Consider the following 19,863-nt stretch of genomic DNA (forward strand, 5'->3'; position numbering starts at 1 on the left):
ACTGAATTGCTGTGTGAACTGGATTTTGATGGATTTCAGTAAATCTCAACTAAGTAAAATGTTTGAAAGATGTTCAGTCAAGATAGACTGGTTTCTGGAAAATATTTTTTGGAACCGGGAGTTTATAAGGTATAAATGTCCAGGATTTTATATATCCTTTTTTTTTTTTTACATATTGGTATGAAAATTAAAAGTGGGAACATTCAAAATAGTAAATTTTAATTCCACAAAAAAAAAAATTTATAGTTATTTGAACATATCATGCTGTTAATTCTGGGTATGTCAAATGAAAACAAAACATAAATACTGGTTTATTTGTGACGTTAAGATATATGTATATTTATATTTTTTAAAAGTCAATTAAAGAAATCATAGAAACAGAATTATTTCTTTCCACAAATGAATAATCAGAAATTGAAATTAGTTTTAATCTTAGGGATATTTTGAAACAAAAACTTCTGTATCCTTTTCTGTAAAAGACTTAAGATAGTCAACTGAAACCTTTATCTATATTCAGTCTCTGAGGCAAGTTGGAAAGTTTTATTTACTTTTCAAAGCCTGTTAGGTTCAATTTCCATATACAACAGTGTAAGTTTGTGTTCTGTTTTCGATATTTTCACAATTAAAGATGTGTTGCTCATATATTCTGGTTTTCTTAGTATAATGGCAAGATATTTTAACTTTCAAAGATTGAATCCTATCCCCAGATATTGAGAATGACATGGAACCCACTGGGGTTAGATAAACATTGTATTTGTTTACACACTGTTTATGGTGGGTTTTTTTATTTGTCTGCAGAGTCTTGTAGTGGTTAATCCAATTCATTCCTGGTTGCATACTTCAGGGTGACATGAAGTATATGACCTTTTGAAATTCTTCTGTAATAAGTTTTTTTCTCAATGTTGACCAGAAAAACCCTTAAAACTTATAAATTTGAAAGTGAAACTTGATTTTTGCTCAAAATAACTTGTACAGTCATCTAGTAAAGATTTGTGAGTATATTAGTAAAGATATGTGGGTGTATATTAATTTTAATTTGAGATAATATCTTAGAAGTTATTATTAGTTTTATCAGAATTTGCAAGATAAAATTACATGGAGAGTAATATATTTATTTAATGGAAAGTTTGCTTTGGATATATAGATTTGTTATTACTCCTTGAGGATAGTGTTTTTATCAGAAATTGTTTTTAGTAGCAAGAAATAAATATACATGTAATAACATTTCATACATGCTGAATTCATTTAGAATGCATGACATTTAAACTATATTGATAAAATATATTCAGAGTAAACTTTTAAAACATTTTTTCAGTGTATTCTGTCACATCTTAAATAGTTCATCTAATTCCTCTTTAATATATAAAATATTTAATAGCTAAGTTAATAACCCACAACATTTAAATTTGATCACAACAGTTTCTCCACCTGTTTAAATGAAACAAATAATTCTACACTCTTTACTCATGTTCCAAGTTAATACCATTGTATCAAAAAATATTGATTTCTTTGTTCCTCATTTTCCAAGTTAATACTATTGTATGAAAAATATTGTGGTTTCTTTGGATATATTTCTTGTGAATGTAGAAATATTTCTTGATTCCAGATAATATGTACATACACTGTTTATTGTATTGGTATGTAGTTTTATGTAGCAAGAAACTTACAGGTTTCACATGTTTATTTTATAAATAAATAGTGTTAAAAGACTTACAGATATGTTTGTAGTTATAACTATCACTGTAGCACATGATAAACACAATACTGGATTTTGGAAGTTGTGCACTGGTTCAGCTGTATAAGTTGTCAACCTTGTCTGTGGGAATTAACATTCTATTTTTGAGTTTCCTTACAAGCATTTGAAACATAAAGGCTTGATTAGCTAAGTGTTCAGAGTGGATTCTTTTATATCTGAGTTGTGCTTGTTCATGTGTTTTCAGACTGATTCTGTGGGTTAGTGCAGTTGAATGATATGTATATCTGTTGGTCTAGTCTGACTAGAGTTCTTGGTTACACTTTTTGTTATTGTTGTGCTTTCTTACTTCTTAAAAGGGCTTCATAGTTTAACCTGTTTTAAGGTCTTCATCATATTCAAGTAATGTTTTTCATTTCTGTGTTCTTTAATTTTCTTTTGTGGTATTCTTGTAGTGTCGAAGGTCACTAAAGGTTAATCTCAAGGATTTGATGCATATTGATTATGTTTGAGTAATGTTCATTTTTTTACTCTCTGTTATAACTGGATAGTCCAAAGGATACTGGTGTCTTTAATGGTTGCTCCTGTCTTGCATCATTTTCCAAAATTCTAGCAACTTGGCCCAAATAGCTTTCAGTTCTGTTGTTCTTTCTTACTGTAAGACTTCTCTCCTGTTTCATTGTTTAGATTATAGCTACTTGTTTGCTCAGGTGTTGCTTGTTATATTTGTGGTATTAAAATTATCTGAATAAAAATACTTCTCACTTACAACTGTCCACAGTCAGTTCAGGTAATGGAAGCTTTATAAAATCACTTGATAATGAGTGTGTGTCAAGTTTTAAATATGATGGAGGAGAGATTTATTACCTTAAGTTCTGTCAAGAAATAGCTACTGGAAACCCACTTCTGTGTCATTCTTGTCTAGTTTTATTACTTCTTTGTGAAAAGTATGAAACTAGCAGTAATGTACCATCAACCATGGACATGTAGAAATGAATAACATTTTAAAACTGCTCTGTGTTAACATAAGGTTACACTATATTCATTCATATTTATTAATATACTTTAAATGAATTAGTTACAGTATGTGTATAAAATAAGAACTTTTTATATATTGATATATTTGTTGTAAAAGTAACTTCTGCTGTTCAGATTTAAGTGTTTGAGAGACCAATGGATATTTACTCCCCAGTTTTCATTCTAGTTCTTATCCATGAACCTGCAGTCCTCATTGAAGGGGTTTTGTTCCGGGCTCGCTACCTTGGCTCTACTCAACTAGTCTGTGAAGGCCAACCCACTAAAGCCACACGCATGATGCAGGCTGAGGAAGCTGTGTCAAGAATCAAAGTAATTAATACTGATTTTCACTTACAAAATGTTTGTAGTTTAATCTTGAACACATGTACATGGATTTAGTGCTTCACTTACAAAATGTTTGTAGTTTAATCTTGAACACATGTACATGGATTTAGTGCTTCCTTAATATTCTTTGTACACTTCATTTTTGTAGATTATGTGAATTTCAAACCTATGTCTAGGCAATTTTCAATGATTGTTAGCTTAAATTGCAGCACAATTATCAGATTGCTTATTTTCTCTACAACTAGTTTCTTTGTGAACATATATGTAAATGCTGCACATACACTGCTGGCCAAAATCTTAAGGCCAAGGAACACAAAGAAAAAATATGCATTTTGCATTGTTAGACTCAACCACTTATTTGAGTAAAGCTTCAAAACATGAAAATAAGAAAAGGAAAATAAAAATAAAAAACTTTTTCTGCATTTAATAGGGAAAATGTGAACACTATGAAATTAGCCTAAATACCAGGTGGTCAAATGTTTAAAAGCATACCAAAAAGAAGTCCTAAGCAGGGTAGGAAATGCCCAACAAGAGGTCTCAGTCATTGCAAATAACTTCAAACATATGCTTTGGCATGGTTGATATAAGTGTTTGCAGAAGGCTGCCTGGAATGTTATTCCAAGTGGTGAAGGTGGATTCACAAAAATCATGCACTGTTTGGAACTGACATCCATTTCTATAGACCTCCCTTGCTATCCACCCCCAAACATTTTCAATGGTGTTCAGTTCTGGCAAACATGCTGGATAGTCCAAAAGAATCATGTTATTCGTCATGAAAAAGTCCTTTGTCCTGTGGGCATTATGGATTGCAGCGTTTCCTGCTAAAAGATCCAGTCATTTCCACACAAGCGAGGCCTTCAGTCAATAAGGATGCTCTATCCAACATGCCAATATAGCCAGCCACTGTTTGATGCCCCTGTATAACCTGAAGCTCCATTGTTCCATGGAAGGAGAAAGCACCCCAGATCATGATGGAACCTCCTCCACTGTGTAGAAAATGTTTCTGGTGGGATATCCTTATTGTGCCATTAACGTTGGAAGCCATCTGGACTGTCCAGGTTAAATATTTTCTCATCAGAGAACAAATCCTTCATCCAATTTTCTATGTCCCATGTTTGGTGCTTCGCAGCAAAGTTTATTCAAGCTGTTTTGTGGTGTGGTCTTTGAAGACGTTTATGGTTTTTAAAACCTTTCTCTCATAGATGCTGTCTTATTGTTCATGAGCTGCATTCTGCATTTATGAGAGCCTTAATCTGGTTCAACAGATATTGTCTTGTCGGACAACCCGTAGGATCCTCCTGCTTAACGCTGGTGAAATTTTCTTAGGCCGACCACTTGAAATTCTCATTCTGTATCCCTCGGCAGTTTTAGTACGCCCAATCTCACCAGCAATGGCACGATTTGCAGCTCGATAATTTTGCCACGTTCAAACTGTCAACATTTTAGCATTTGCCATGTTTTTACCCAATGTAACAAAGGAGATTTCATGGGAGATGTTGATAACGTTAATGCTTGAACACAAATGACTAAATTTCGTTACGTGTTTACCGATTAACGTTTCGTTTCAGTATGGTCTTAAACTTTTGACCAGCTAGTATTTAGGCTAATTTCATAATGTTCACATTTTCCCTATTAAATGCAGAAAAGTGTTTTTATTTTCCCATTTCTGATTTTTCATCTTTCGAAGCTCTACTCAAATAAGTGGTTGAGTCTAACAATGCAAAATGCATATTTTTTCTTTATATTCATTGGCCTTAAGATTTTGCCCAGCAGTGTGTGTTCTACTTACTATTTCTCCTGCTTATACTAAACTTTAAAGATGTTATCCTTCTCTTCTTTTCTTCTTCTTCCCTTCATGTTACGTCGTTCACAACCTCCTGTTTTGGTGCAGGTTCTGTGAGAATTCTTGTTTACTACTTTATATACACATATTTCTGTGATGTAATATTGCATTTGTCTGAGTTCTGATTCTACTTTGATAATAATTTTTTTTATTGGATCATATCTCAGGATCCAATTTTGAGTACAACTTGCCCAATCATTTTCATCTTTGTTATTGGTACAATGAGAGTGCTAAACTTCTTGTAGCTTCTTTTAAATACCTTTTCCAATATTTATAGTTTATGATACTCAGGTATTTCACATTTTTCAGAACTCTTGTATTGTATTGTATTGTTCTTCAAGCTGCCTCTCAGAATATTGAGATAAAAGGACAGTTCAAATTTCTGTCCACCTTTTTTGTTAAACCATTATATTTCCAAGTTCACTTGAGAATTCGTTGACATCAGGGCTTACCTCCTGTTATTTGTTTTCCTCCATCTTTAAATATTGTCTGTTCTACAGGAATTTTTCTCTTAACAGCTTAAGGACTCTCAAGGTCTTGCTACTGGAACTGGTCTATAAATTGATTTTTTACATTGTTGAAGCAAAACAAAGACAATGGTTATTTATCGTGTTTAGATATGCATGGTAGACAGAGAACAAATATGTTATGTGTAGCCTTGTGCTTAACATCAAATGAACATAATGGAAAATTGTCAATTATGTGGATATTTGTTATAATCTAAAATAGTAATAATTGGAAACCCTAAATTTAAGTAATTGATAATTTTCATGAGATATGATACTAACAGATGAAGCTAGCAAACTGAAATTAATCAAAAATAGTGTTAAAATTATAATGTCAGTATTTTGGTCATTAAGTAGGTGGAAAAAGTGAAAACAGAAAAAATGAGGAACATTAATTTCTTGTACCTGTGTTGGATCATGACATTTGTTAATCATAATTTTCATTAATTACTTATTTAATATGATTCAAGTTGACATAACATGCTGCTTGTAGGTAATTAATAAATCAATTTAATTATAATTTTGTTCTTGCTGCTCTCTTCAAATAGTAACTGTTTTTATTTATTCTACACATCTGCCTTAATTCATAGCTACAAGATTATGAATTAATATTTAATAAGTTTATATACTAGGAAGCTTCTTCTGCAGCTTCATGTCATCAGTGTGACCTGAATCTTTCATCTTGTTTACACCATTTTTTTCTGAACATATTTTTGTTGTTTTTTTAGTATTTGTACCAAGAGGTGTAGACTGGAGAACTCCTTTATGTTTGGCCTTCCTTCAGTGTTTGTTTATATCAACAACCTTGCTCAACATATGTGTGATTATTTTCCTGTATTTACAGTTTGATTTTGATCTGTAAATAAGAAAGTGAAATAATGTTAATAGTTTAACAACCATAAAGCAGTATATGTGGTGCACAGAAATAAAACAGTTTGTAATTCAACATAATATATTTTTGCATTGTTGTGTATTGAGTAGTAGATTGTCATCAAATATATCACCTATATTATAACATTTTCTTTCTCTTTTGAGAGCTTTGAGTCTATTTCTATTTTCATGATTGAAATCTCTCATTTAGTCCATTAAGTTGGACCAAACTCACTTTTGTGTTTGCAAGCTTGCAAATGACCAGTTGACGAGGGTTAGATTATCACTGGTTCTTTATCAAAAGCACCTTATATTTACCTTATCACTGGCATCTCATGTTGTCAAACCTATAGAAGGAATATTTGTTCAGTGCATTATTAATTTTCTTTTACCTTTAATCCATAGGTTTTGAAACATTTACTGATTACCATGCCATTCCTTTGGAATTCACTTCATGTTGCTCCATTGTTACCAATTTCATCTTCATCAAAAGACAGGCATTTCTAACCATTATGTTAGTTCTCTCTCTCCCAATGCAAAACATCAATGTTTTGTGTCTTTATTCTCAGTTGTTCCCCTCGGTGTGGATTCCTGTACGTGGTGAGGGGACCTCCCAGGGAAGGTTCTGTTCTATCTGGTTACCTTCTCTGGGATCTAAACATCCACCCACGTGTTTGCCATGTGTGGCGACCCGTGAAGGGGAGGAGAGGATCCTGGTGGTTGAAGGGTCCAACCCCAACACACCACTTTGGCCTCGAATTCCTGTAGACGGGCAGCCTTTGGGTGGCCCCCCTTGGGTCAATCGGCTGGTCCACTTGGGCTAGAGTCAACCAAGTACCAGTGTTGGAAGTTCTCAACGGGTGTTATGGACATTGTGCTTGATGCTGGTGTTTGGGTATAGTGCTCACGAAACCCTGGCGTTGCTGCATTGTCCTTGCATGACTTTGTAGTGCGTCCCCTTGTAGGGCTCCATGGTGGGTGGGGTCAGTGGGTACTGAAATGTTTTCTTTTTCCTATGGATCCTTCAAAAAATTTAAAGAAAATTGTAAAAAAACAGTTAATGGGTAAGCGACCACGTCTTGAATACTCAGAACAGCAATCGTCAACATCAGTAACACACGTACCTCATTTTCTTATATTACATTCTCTTTCGGAAAACCTTTAGGGCAAATGTCCCCTTTTTTTATTCAAAAGGGACTAGAGGGACCTGCTGGCTCTCCAAAGTCAGTAAAGAAACTTCGATCTGGTGACATATTGGTTGAAACATCCACATCCCAACACAGTGAACTCCTCTTGAATTCAAAGGCAATTGGGGTTATACCTATTGAGGTTACACCCCATGCTACCTTGAATTCTTCACGAGGATTTATTGTTGAAAGGGATTAGAAGAATGTTCCCGAGTCAGAGATTCTCGCTTGTCTCTCCACTCAAGGAGTTTCTGCAGTGAGGCGCGCATCTCCACTCGCAAAGATGGAGTTACACTGCCAACAAATACCCTCGTTTTAACATTTACTTCACCACGTGCACCTGCCACCATCAAGGCAGGTTATCTCATTGCAGGGTTCGCCATACATACCAAACCCTCTTGATGTTTCCAATGTCAGAGATTCGGCCACTCAAAGACATCTTGTCGTGGTTCCCTCGTTGTGGAGGCAAGGACCACGATGCCTATGACTGTGACATGAACCTACATTGCGTAAACTGCAATGGTTCTCACCCCTCTTACTTTCATTCTTGCCCAAAATGGTTGGAGGAAAAGAGGTGCAGCGTTTGAAAACGACACATAACATTAGTTATCCTGAGGCTCGGAAATTGCTGTCCACAACTCCATCTCGGACATATGCTGCTGCACTTCATTCCACAACTACAGTGGGAGTGCAGACAGATCTCTTTGTGCCTCCAAGAGAATCGTTTTCAAAACAAATGAAAAGCCTTTTGACCTCTGTGGTTAAAAAGGTTGATGAATCGACTTCCACACCCATCTCTGTTCCTCCCATACCTTCCAACAAACCTCAAGATCCACGTCCTTCAGTTTCAAATACAGGCATTTCTTCTGATACATCTTTTTCTCCCACCACAAGAGACAAAACAATTATTCGTTCGCATCCTCAGTCACTGGATTCCCCTTCCAATAACAAAAACCTGCCCACCCGACCCAGAGCAGGATCCATGGAGGTTGATAGACCTCCTCCGACTAAAGACAGTAAAGAAAGAAGACGTGGTCATAAACCGAAGGGTTCTCCAGCCACTTCACCTACCCGTTCTTAAAAAATGGCAACCTTGATACAATGTAACTGTCGAGGTTTACGTTCTAATCTGGATGATATCAAAACGCTGATTGCTTCCTACCATCCTGTTTGTCTTTCTTTACAAGAAACATTTCTCAAAACTGCTGATACTGTCTCCATTCGGCAGTTTTCTCTGTACAGAAATGACAGGTTGTGTGATGGTCGAGTACATGGAGGGGTGGCACTGTTGGTTGATCAACACGTGCCCACCCTGTCTTTGTCACTCAACACACCCTTGGAGGCTGTAGCCATCCGTGTTTCCTTGGGTCATACCATCACTTTTTGTTCTCTGTACCTGTCCCCTGGAGAGACATATGATCAATCAGATCTTGATGCTCTCGTTGAACAGTTGTCATATCCATTTCTAATCCTAGGGGATTTTAATGGACATCATCCCCTCTGGGGAAGTGCTGTTATTGATAGGAGGGGTTGCTCTCTGATCACAATCTTTCTCTTTTCAATACTGGTTCTTCCACTTACTTTCATGCACCTAGTCAGTCCTTTACCGCTATTGATCTCTCAGTTTGCTCCCCTTCATTATACTCCCATTTTTCATGGAGGGTTGACAGTAATCCACTAGGCAGTGATCATTTTCCGATTCTTTTGAGAGAGACTGGCCGTGGTCGATGCCACCCTACCCGCGTGCCCCAGTGGAAGCTGGATCAGGCAGACTGGTCCACTTTCACTGCTCTCGCAGAACTTGATCCTGCCATCGTAAATCAGCCATCAATAGACGACTGTGTAGCAGCAGTAACTGACTGTATTACACATGCAGCTGCTCAGTGTATTCCTAAAACCTCGACACGTTTTCCACGATATCCTCGTCTGTGGTGGAATCCTGCTTGCCACTTAGCACGGAAGGCTCAAAGCGGGCCTGGGATACTTTTCGTAGATATCCCACACTTTCAAACCGGGTTGCTTTCCAACGGGCCCATGCACATGCTAGGTGGGTAAGACGTCAAAGCCAGAAGGAATCTTGGATTAAGTTCACAATCAGCATATCTTCTACCACCAGTTCCAAGATCATATGGGACAGGATTTGAAAGGTTAATGGGCACTACAATTCTGTCCCCCTCTCGATCTTACTCTCTGATGGTCAGGAGGTGAAAGCTTTTGCCGGGTATCTAGCACTTCTGCTTGTTCCTCCACCTTCCTGGCCATCAAGACTCGGGCAGAGCGATCACCTCTTTCCTTTCGAAATGACTGTTTCTTTGACTATAATTGTCCCTTTACCCTGGTGGAACTAAAAATGGCCCTTCATTGGTCTGCCAGTACGTCTGTTGGACCTGATGATATTCATTATGACATGCTGCTTATCTTGATGTCCTTCTGATTGTTTTCAACCAGATCTGGCAGGAGAATGTTTTTCCTGATGCCTGGCGCCAGGCTATTATTTTACCTTTCTCTAAGCCAGGGAAAGATCCCAAGATTCCTTCAAACTACCGTCCAATTGCTTTGTCGAGCTGTCTCTGTAAGATATTAGAAAGGATGTTTAATGCTCGTCTTGTTTGGTTCCTTGAATCAAACAACCTCCTCTCGCCCACCTAGTGTGGGTTCCGTCAACAGCACTCCACCCCAGACCACCTAATTCGTCTTGAAACATCTATCAGAGAAGCCTTTCTCAACCGCCAACATCTTGTATCAATATTCTTTGACATAGAGAAGGCTTACAACACAACATGGAGGTATGGCGTTTTTCGAGACCTCCATACATATGGTTTACGTGGTCATCTACCCATGTTTATTAAAAAATTTTTAATGGACAGGAGATTCCAAGTTCGTGTGGGTTCGACACTTTCCCGTTGTTTTGTACAGGAACTTGGAGTCCCTCAAGGCTGTGTATTGAGTGTTACACTCTTCAGTATAAAGATAAATGCCATCACTGAACAACTCCCTCTCACTGTTGCGAATGGGCTGTATGTCGACGACTTTCACATCTCATGTCAGTCGTCAAACATGAGATATTTTGAGCGGCAACTACAAACTGCCCTCAATTGTGTACAGAAGTGGACTCTGGCGAACGGCTTTAATTTCTCTCTCTCCAAAACTGTATGCATGCACTTTTGCCGTCGACGGGGTATTTACCCTGATCCTGAACTTCATATCGGTGAAGTTTTGCTGCCAGTGGTCCCGGAGACCAAGTTCTTGGGGCTTATCTTTGATCGTAAACTGACCTTTATACCACACTTAAGGCAGCTTTGGGTCAAATGCGCAAGAGCACTGAACATGCTCCGTGTTCTCTCTTCTACCAGTTGGGGGGCAGATTGCTGTTCAGTGTTAATATATCGTGCTCTTATTTCAATCAAAACTCGACTATGGATCAATGGTCTATGGCTCTGCCAGACCCTTGGCCTTAAAGATGCTGGACCCCATTCATCACCAAGGACTTCGACTCTGCACTGTCTTTCTGTACCTCTCCAGTTCAAAGTATATACATTGAATCCCATGAACCTTCTCTACACCTTCGCCATTTGCAACTATCTTTACAATATACTTTGAAACTTCATTCCTTACCAAAGCATCCCACCAGGAAATGTGTTTTCCTTCCTCGGTGGGCAGTACTTTTTCAGAACAGACGATCTGTCATTGCTCCGTTTGGCCTTTGCATCCAGGTGCAATTGGATGAATTGGGTCTGTCCTTGGATAACATTGCAGATTCCACAGGTCGGCCCATCCCACCATGGCTTATTACAGCCCCCAAATGTGACCTTTCTTTCAGTCACCTAAAAAAGGCAGATACTCCAGATTGGAAGTACCGTCTTTTATTCAATGAATATCTTTCAAACAATCATTCAGTTCCCATTTATACAGATGGTTCCAAATCAGGTAATTCAGTGGGCTCTGCTATGGTTTGCTATGGGTCAGTAGTTGCGCGCAGAATCTCTTCTACAGCTTCTGTGTTCACTGCTGAACTGTATGCCATATCTCTTGCTTTGGATCATGTTGCAGCTCAGCAGTACTCCAACTGCACTATTTATACTGATTCGCTTAGTTCTATACTTGCCTTGGAATCGCTACACGTTAGCTCACATCTTATTCTCGCTGATATTCGAAACCGACTGGCCCATTTCTCATTAGCAGCTACTTCAATCTAGTTTTTCTGGGTACCAGGCCATGTTGGTATTCGCGGGAACGAGCTTGCAGACATGGCAGCTAAATATGTCTGCTTCAGCACCATCATTCCTATGCCTATTCCATACGTGGACTATGGTGTTGTCTTCAAGGCTCGGCTCCGTGCCAGCTGGCGGTCCACTTGGAGTGAGCAACGTGACAACAAACTTTTTCAAATGAAACCCAAAATTCGACTTTGGCCATCTAGCTTCCGTAAAGTTCGGAAGGAGGAAGTTGTTCTCACTAGGCTACGCATTGGTCACAGTTTTTTAACTCATCATTTTCTTTTATCTGGAACTGATGCACCAATGTGTAGTTTGTGTAACACTCAAATCACTATCAGCCACGTTTTACTTTCTTGCCATTGTTACAATTCTCAACGACGGCAATATTTTAAACATATTTTTCCCCGGGGTCAGTCTGTAACATTGGACAGAGTTATTGGTGATGGTGACTCTGTCCACATTGATAATGTTTTTATTTTTTTAATGGCCATTAATCTTTTTAATCTCATTTAAGTGTTGCATATTTATTCATTGCACCCTTTTAATTGTGGTTCCTTTTTTACAGTTTTAATCTCTCTCCTTCAATTTGACATTGGACAATGGCCAGAACATTAAATAACTCGACACCAGGACTGGAAAGGCCAACTTCAGGTGACTAACGCTACTGTTTGAACTATCCGTTTGAACTACTCGTTAGTCGTCCTGGCGAGTTGTTGTTATACTTTTGCTGCATATCATTTCACACTTTTACTACTTAACTTTTTAGTACTGGCCATATTGACTCATAACCCGGAACCAGGACTGGAAAGACCAACTTCAGGTGACTGATGGTGGTTTTTATACTTACCTGTTAGTCTTCCTGGCAGGTTATGATCATTACCATTCTGCTACAGGTAGTTCTTTACAACTTTGTTGACTGGATGTCAACATTGGTTTTACGCCATTTTTGTTTTAATTGCCGCTTTGCTTTTATCTTCAATTACTTTTACAAATTTTACTCCATTTACTTGACTTTTATCTTTTTACTGAACATTTGGCTACTCATTATTACGATTTTGCGGAGTATCTTTTAAAACTTTTATTCTTTTACATTTTGATAATAGCTGCTATGACACATAACCTGGAACCAGGACTGGAAAGGCCAACTTCAGGTGATTGATGGTGGTTCTTGAACTTACCTGTTAGTCTTCCTGGCAGGTTATGATCATTACCATTTTGCTAGAGTAAATATTTTACAACTTTAAAGACTGGATGTCACCATTGGTTTTTACACCATTTTCTGTTTTAATTGCTGTTTTGTTTTTACCTTCATTTACTTTTACAAATTTTACTCCATTTACTTGACTTTTATCTTTTTACTGGACATTTGGCTACTCATTGTTACAATTTTGCTTATGAGTATCTTTTAAAACTTCTATTCTTTTACATTTTGATACTGGTTGCTATGACACATAACCCGGAACCAGGACTGGAAAGACCAACTTCAGGTGACTGATGGTGGTTCTTGAACTTACCTGTTAGTCTTCCTGGCAGGTTATGATCATTACCTTTTTGCTAGAGTAAATACCTTACAACTTCTTATACTCTGCCTTCTATCTTAACATTGTAGACTAGGTGTCAACATTGGTTTTATACTTTTTTGTTTTACCTTCATTTCCATTTATGTCTATTACTACATTTATTTATTTTTTTTTTACATTTTTACCGAATGTCTGGTGCAGATAGCCTCGCTACTTTGTGCCATAAAACACTAAATCAATGAATCAATCTCAGTTCTTTGTGGTACTTGAACAAACTCAACTTCTACCTTTCATAAGTTTTTACACTTCCAAAAGGAAAAATGTTTCTTTTATTGCATTAGTTCCAGTTTAATTATTCATGAGCAAGATGTGATATTCAAACATGTTCTTCCCATGTGCCCTTTACGTCACTGCTACCTACATTCTGCTCACATGAGTTAAGATTCTCAGTATATGGCTTTTTTTAAAAACATTGCAGATTTTATCATGTTAACCATAGTTACTAAACTGTAATTACCTGGTTTTTATTTCACTTAATGGTGAGTTGGCTGTTTTGTAACATATTTGTTCTATACTTAGTAAATGTTAACTCTAATCTATTGGATTGTAAGTTTGACCTTCATTCAGTCCAGTTTCTCATATAACTCACAGTTTAAAGTGATTCCTGTGTTTAGTTTATTGCAGTTTTCCCAGATGGGTTGGTTTATTTTGAATCCTTTATGTGAAAACGTCTTTGTAATCCAACCTTGTATGTTGATTGAATTCTAAGTTATTTCCTTAATTTGACAGCATGTTGTGTTTATTGATGTAGAGTTCTTTAGTGTATGTATGTTCAGAACATTTCCCAGTTTATTGGTTACACAAATATCACACAACTCTTTGTTTCTCCTGTAGGGGCTTTAGAATAGACTGTATAATTAGAAAGATTAGGATATGTAATATTCTGCACTGATGCTTACTCATGAAAAATATAGCTCTTAAGTGCCTGCCAAGGGATTCTTTGAAACTTGTTAAGTGTCTTATTTCAGTATAAAACAGGCACTGTTGATAAAAACTGCAACACTTATTTGAACTTGGTCATTTTATATGGTGAAGAACTTGTCACATCCTGAAATTTGTTTAATAACTTTCTCAACAAGGCCAGGTTCACTATTCAAGTTATATGTTTGGTATTAATGAGGGACCATTTTCAAAATTCATATTATCACCAACACTATTGAATAACTACTTTTTTTTCCAGACTATTATTAGTATTTAATTTACTCAAAGATTAAGTTCACATTGGAGCTTTAGTACAATCTGCTGTTAATTTCTAGCTATAAGTAACTTACTTATGATTCTATTTCATTTCTATGAACTAATGTAGCCTTTTTATTCCTATACTGCTGACATGGCTCTGTTTTTCTAGTCCCTGGTAAGTGTAAATTTGTTATAGATAGTAGTGATAAGTAATTGATGACTAAATTGTGATTTCATTTAATAATTAAGTTTCTTGCATATTTCAGATTGGCTTTCTGTTTAAAGATAGAATAAATAATAATAATAAAAATGTCTCAACATATTGCCCTTTCATGAGAATATTAAAAACTTGCATATTATTTCATGCTTAGTATGATTATTGTTTTGTGTGTTAGAAACACATCTCATTCATGTTGGAGTTTAATTATAGTATTCAATAATCTTTTGCTCATGGATAGCTGAAAATGTGTTTTTTACAGTTCCACACAATTACATGCTTTGTCTATGAAAATCTTTTTATCAAGTGTGCCATCTTACATTCATTGCAAGCTAAAGAGTTCTTTCAGAATTGAATTTTTTCATGATAGTTTTTGACTGCTTTTGTATACAGCAGGCTTTTACTTGGCTTTTCAAAGAGTAGTAGTAAACTTGCAGAATTTCTGAGGAAATAAAATTTGATGATAAATTACCAATAATTAAGTTGTTATGATGAACTCTGCATTATATTGTAACTTCTCTTAAGACTCGTTCAAATCCACATATTGGACCTTCAGTGATGGTTAACAATGTTTAAGGTGTAATATTCATTAACATAAGCTGTTTAGTTTAAAATTATAAGGACTGAGTCCTATTCCTTGGTCACAAAAAACAAATCATATTTATATAATAAAGTTAAGCAAGAGTAAGTATCTATAGCTTCTGCACATTAGTAGAATTGTTTGTTAGGTAAATAAATTGTACATAAAAGGATGAAACATGGTGTTGTATAATGAAATAATACAAGTGTTGTAGATTCTCAGTTATAATATCTTCTGTTAGTTTCATGTATTCCGACATGGAATAACAATGTGAATTATTTATGGTATCATACACTAGTAGATTTTATCGTGAATTCACTCAGTGTGTAGGCTTAGATTAATATTATTATGATTAATAGCACAATATGTAGGTAATCTTATAACATATTAACTACAAGTGTCTTCAGAATAATTAGTTCTAAACATTTTTAGAAGAATTATGTTTATTTAACAAATGCAACCTTGTAAGATTTACAACAAAACCTTTTTGAACAACGGACATTGTAACATACAATTCCTCAGTTTGTTTGGCAATCTTCAAACTTTGGAATGATTTCTACTTTTGGATTGCCCATGGCTTACTCATGTGCCTGTTTGTCCCCAAGTGGCACAGCAGTATGTCTACAGATATACAGTGCTAGAAACCAGGTTTTGATACCCTTTTTGGGCAGAGCATAGATAGCTCATTCTGTAGCTTTGTGATTAACTATAAACAAGTGAAGGAACACATGCCTGTTTCATTGGCAGAACTACTTCGGAGTAAGATGTATATACTCACTTGTGACGTAAGCAGGCAAAACTCATAATTGTTATAAATGGCATGAGTAATAGGTGGAAGAACCTTATATAAAACTTCTAGCTTCGTTGAATTTTCTAGCCATTGTGGATAATGGAACAAATAAAATCAGGCCTAATTTGATTAATATGTTATTTTCATGGTACAAAGAAATTATCACTGAAACAGTAATGTTGTTAAAATTGTAATGATTATTAAACAAAGATTACATGAGATCTTAACATCGGGTGTCACTGGTATAGCACGATAATTATCCTTTAAACATCACATGACTACAGTTAGTTTAAAAAAACCAATATCTGAAAAGGAATTTGTGCATGACTATTTATTTAACTAATTATATTCATTTTGGAAATATCTAGAATAACTTCAAGTTTTTTGTGTATTCATATAAAAATATAATCATTAGAGCAGATGGATGGTGTGTTCCATTAAGTAACAACAGTTTAATTACTTTTTCTCATATATTTTTTGTACTCATATTTCTGTTAATTTCAGTACTGATGAATTAAAATATTGGTTGTAGTTTCCTCATTACCAAAGTCTCCAGCTGTAAATGTTGTTGAAACAACACATCATGTCGATGTTCTTTTTGTCAGTAGTCCTGTCGCACTCCTTGTATAGATCTCTGGTCATCATATGTTCTTTTATTTTCTGTTCCAATCCATGTATGGTTGTTCGACAGGATTTGATCCACATCAAGAAAGTATCAATAAGGATGGATGAGATTGTATAGAATTCATAACATGTCATGTTGAACAGCTTATAAGAAAGCATCTATAGGCCTTTGCTGGTAAATCTTCAAATATTTACAGATACATAGACCAGGAATGTCAGAATTAGTGTTTGACTGGTATAAAAAAATCTTGCCTGGATTTATAGTTTGAGTGAGTATCCTGAACATTTCTGACTACTTTCAACAACAGTTTCTAATAAGTGCAAGACAAGATGGTATGAACCATGATGTCACACAGTTTCAGTTTAGTTCATGTGTAATGTTATCTTTATTTTCTAGCAAAAGATATACCTAAAATATGAAGTTAAGAATGTTTGGATGGAACATTAAACAATACAGTAGATGATACAATTACAAATGAAAGCTGAAAGTTATCTGTGAAGCTTTTTGTAGTTATCATCTACACTATAGCATGTGCTTACAAAATATAGGCTACTGTATGTATTCTCACCATAGCCCCCTTGGTGTGGAGTCCTGTATGTGGTGAGGGAACTTTCCAGGGAAGATTCTGTTCTTTCAGTTTACCTCCTCTGGGATCTGAACATCCACCCATGTATTTTCCATGTGTGGCAACCCATGAAAGAGAGGAGAGGATCCATGTGGTTGAGGGGTCCAACCCTAACTCACCACTTTGGCCTTGAATTCCTGAAGATGGGCAGTCTTGGGGTAGCCCCTCTTGGGTCATTCGGCTGGTTAACTTGGGCTAGGGTCAACCAAGTACCAGTGTTGGATGTTCTCAACAGGTGTTGTGGACATTGTATCTGAAGTTGGTGTTTGGTATAGTGCTCACAAAACCCTGGCATTGCTGCAGTGTCCTTGTTTGGCATTGTAGTGCTTCCCCCTCATAGGGCTTCATGGTGGGTGGGGTCAGTGGGCACTGAAATTTCCTTTTTTTTATTATGGATCCTTCAAATAAAAACTTAAATAAAATACTGAAAACACGGTCCATTGGTAAACAACCACATCTTGAAGATTCTGAGCAGCAATCTGTAACACCTGTTGTACCTCATTTTCTTATCCTACGTTCTCTTTCATGCAAACCTTTAGGGCAGATATCTCCCTTTTTCATTCAGAAGGGACTTGCTGGCTCTCCAAAATCAGTAAAGAAGCTATGATCTGGTGACATATTGGTGGAAGCATCCAAATGTCAACACAGTGAACTTTGCATTCAAAGGCAATTGAGGATATACCTATTGAGGTTATATCTCATGCTAGTTTGAATTCATCACGAGGAGTTATTGTTGAGAGAGGTTTGAAGAACATCTCTAAGTCAGATTCTTGCTGGTTTCTCCACTCAAGGAGTTTCTGCAGTGAGGCGTATCTCCACTTGCAAAGATGGAATTACGATGCCGACCAGTATCCACATTCTGACATTTACATCACCACATCCATCTGCCACAATAAAGGCAGGTTATCTTAATTGCAGGGTATGGCCATACATTCCAAACCCTCTCTGATGTTTCCAGTGTCAGCAGTTCGGTCACTCAAAGATATATTGGGGTTCCTTGACGTGTGCTCATTGTGGTGGTAAGGACCAAGATGCCTATGAGCGTGAAATGGACCCTCATTGCATCAATTGCAATGGCTCTCACTTGTTCTACTTTTGTTCTTGCCCTAAATGCTTGTAAGAAAAAGAGGTGCAGCATTTGAAAATGATTCATAACATTACTTATCCTAAGGCTCGAAAGTTGTTGTCCACCACTTCATCTTGGACGTATGCTGCTGCACTTGGTTCCACTACTACATTGGAAGTGCAGACAGATCTTTCTGTGCCTCCAAAAGAATTGTTGTCAAAACAAATTAAAAGTCTTTTGACCTCCATGGTAAAAAGCATTGATGAATCAACTTCAACACCCATTTCTGTCCCTCACATATATTCCAACAAATCCCAAGATCCACTTCCTGTGTTTCCAGGTACAGGCATTTCCTTGGACACATCTTCTCTCACCCCAAGATGCAAAACACTCATTCGTTCACGTCCTCTTAGTGACTGGAAATCCCTTCCAACAGCAAAGACCCGCCCATTCAACCCAGTGCAGGATCCATGGATGTTGATAAACTTCCCTCAAATAAAGACAGTGAAGAAAAAGTTGTGGTCGTAAACAGAAGGGTTCTCAACCCAATTTGCCTACATGTAAATAGAAATCACCACCTTAATACAATGGAACTGTCGAGGTTTATGTTCTAATATATCTGGATGATATCAAAACACTTATTGCTTCCTACCTTCCTGTATGTCTTTCCTTACAAGAAACATTTCTGAAACCTGCTGATACAGTCACCTTTCAGCAGTTTCCTTTGTACAGAAGTGACAAGCTGTGTGTGATGGACAAGTGCATGGAGGGGTGGCAATGTTGGTTGATCAGCACTTGCCCACCTGTTTTTACCACTCGACACACCCTTGGAGGACATAGCCATCCACGTTTCCTTGGGTCATACCATCACTGTTTGTTCTACCTGTTGCCTGGAGAGGTGTATGATCAATGAGACCTTGATGCTATCATTTGAACAGTTGCTGTTTCCCTTTTTAATCCTGGGAGACTTTAATGGACATCATCCCCTCTAGGAAAGTCCTGATATTGATAGAAGGGGTTGCTTCATAGAGCGTATGCTCTCTGATCACAACCTTTCTCTTTTCAATACTGGTTCTTCTACTTATTTTCATCCACCTTGTCAGTCCTTTACTGCTATTGATCTCTCAATTTGCTCCCCTTCACTATTCTTCCATTTTTCATGGAGGGTTGAAAGTAATCCACGAGACAGTGATCATTTTCCCATAATTTTGAGAGAGACTGGCTGTGGTCCATGCCACCTGACCCCTGTGCCCCGGTGGAAGCTGGATCACACAAACTGGCCCTCTTTCACTGCTCTTGCAGAACTCTATCCTGCCATCATCTGTAAACTATCAATAGATGACTGTGTGGCAGCAGTAACTGACTGTATTATACAAGCAGCTGCTCAATGTATTCCTGAAACCTCAACACATTTTCCACTATATCGTCATCCATGGTGAAATCCTTTCTGCCACATGGCACGGAAGGCTCAAAAACGGGCTTGGGATACTTTCTATAAATATTCTACACTCTCAAACCACATC

At 36.9% G+C, this 19,863-nt stretch overlaps 1 protein-coding gene across 1 annotated transcript in view; it reads left to right on the forward strand.

Moving 5' to 3' along the window:
- LOC143240330 (protein lin-10-like) overlaps nt 1-19,863 on the forward strand; it is a 77,118-nt gene that overhangs the window by 42,888 nt on the left and 14,367 nt on the right. The window contains exon 7 of the mRNA XM_076482590.1: nt 2,898-3,040. Coding sequence (XP_076338705.1) covers nt 2,898-3,040 — 143 coding nt within the window. The remainder of the gene's footprint in view (nt 1-2,897; nt 3,041-19,863) is intronic.

The sequence above is a fragment of the Tachypleus tridentatus genome, chromosome 13 (assembly GCF_004210375.1).
Source record: "Tachypleus tridentatus isolate NWPU-2018 chromosome 13, ASM421037v1, whole genome shotgun sequence".
Lineage (NCBI taxonomy): Eukaryota > Metazoa > Arthropoda > Merostomata > Xiphosura > Limulidae > Tachypleus > Tachypleus tridentatus.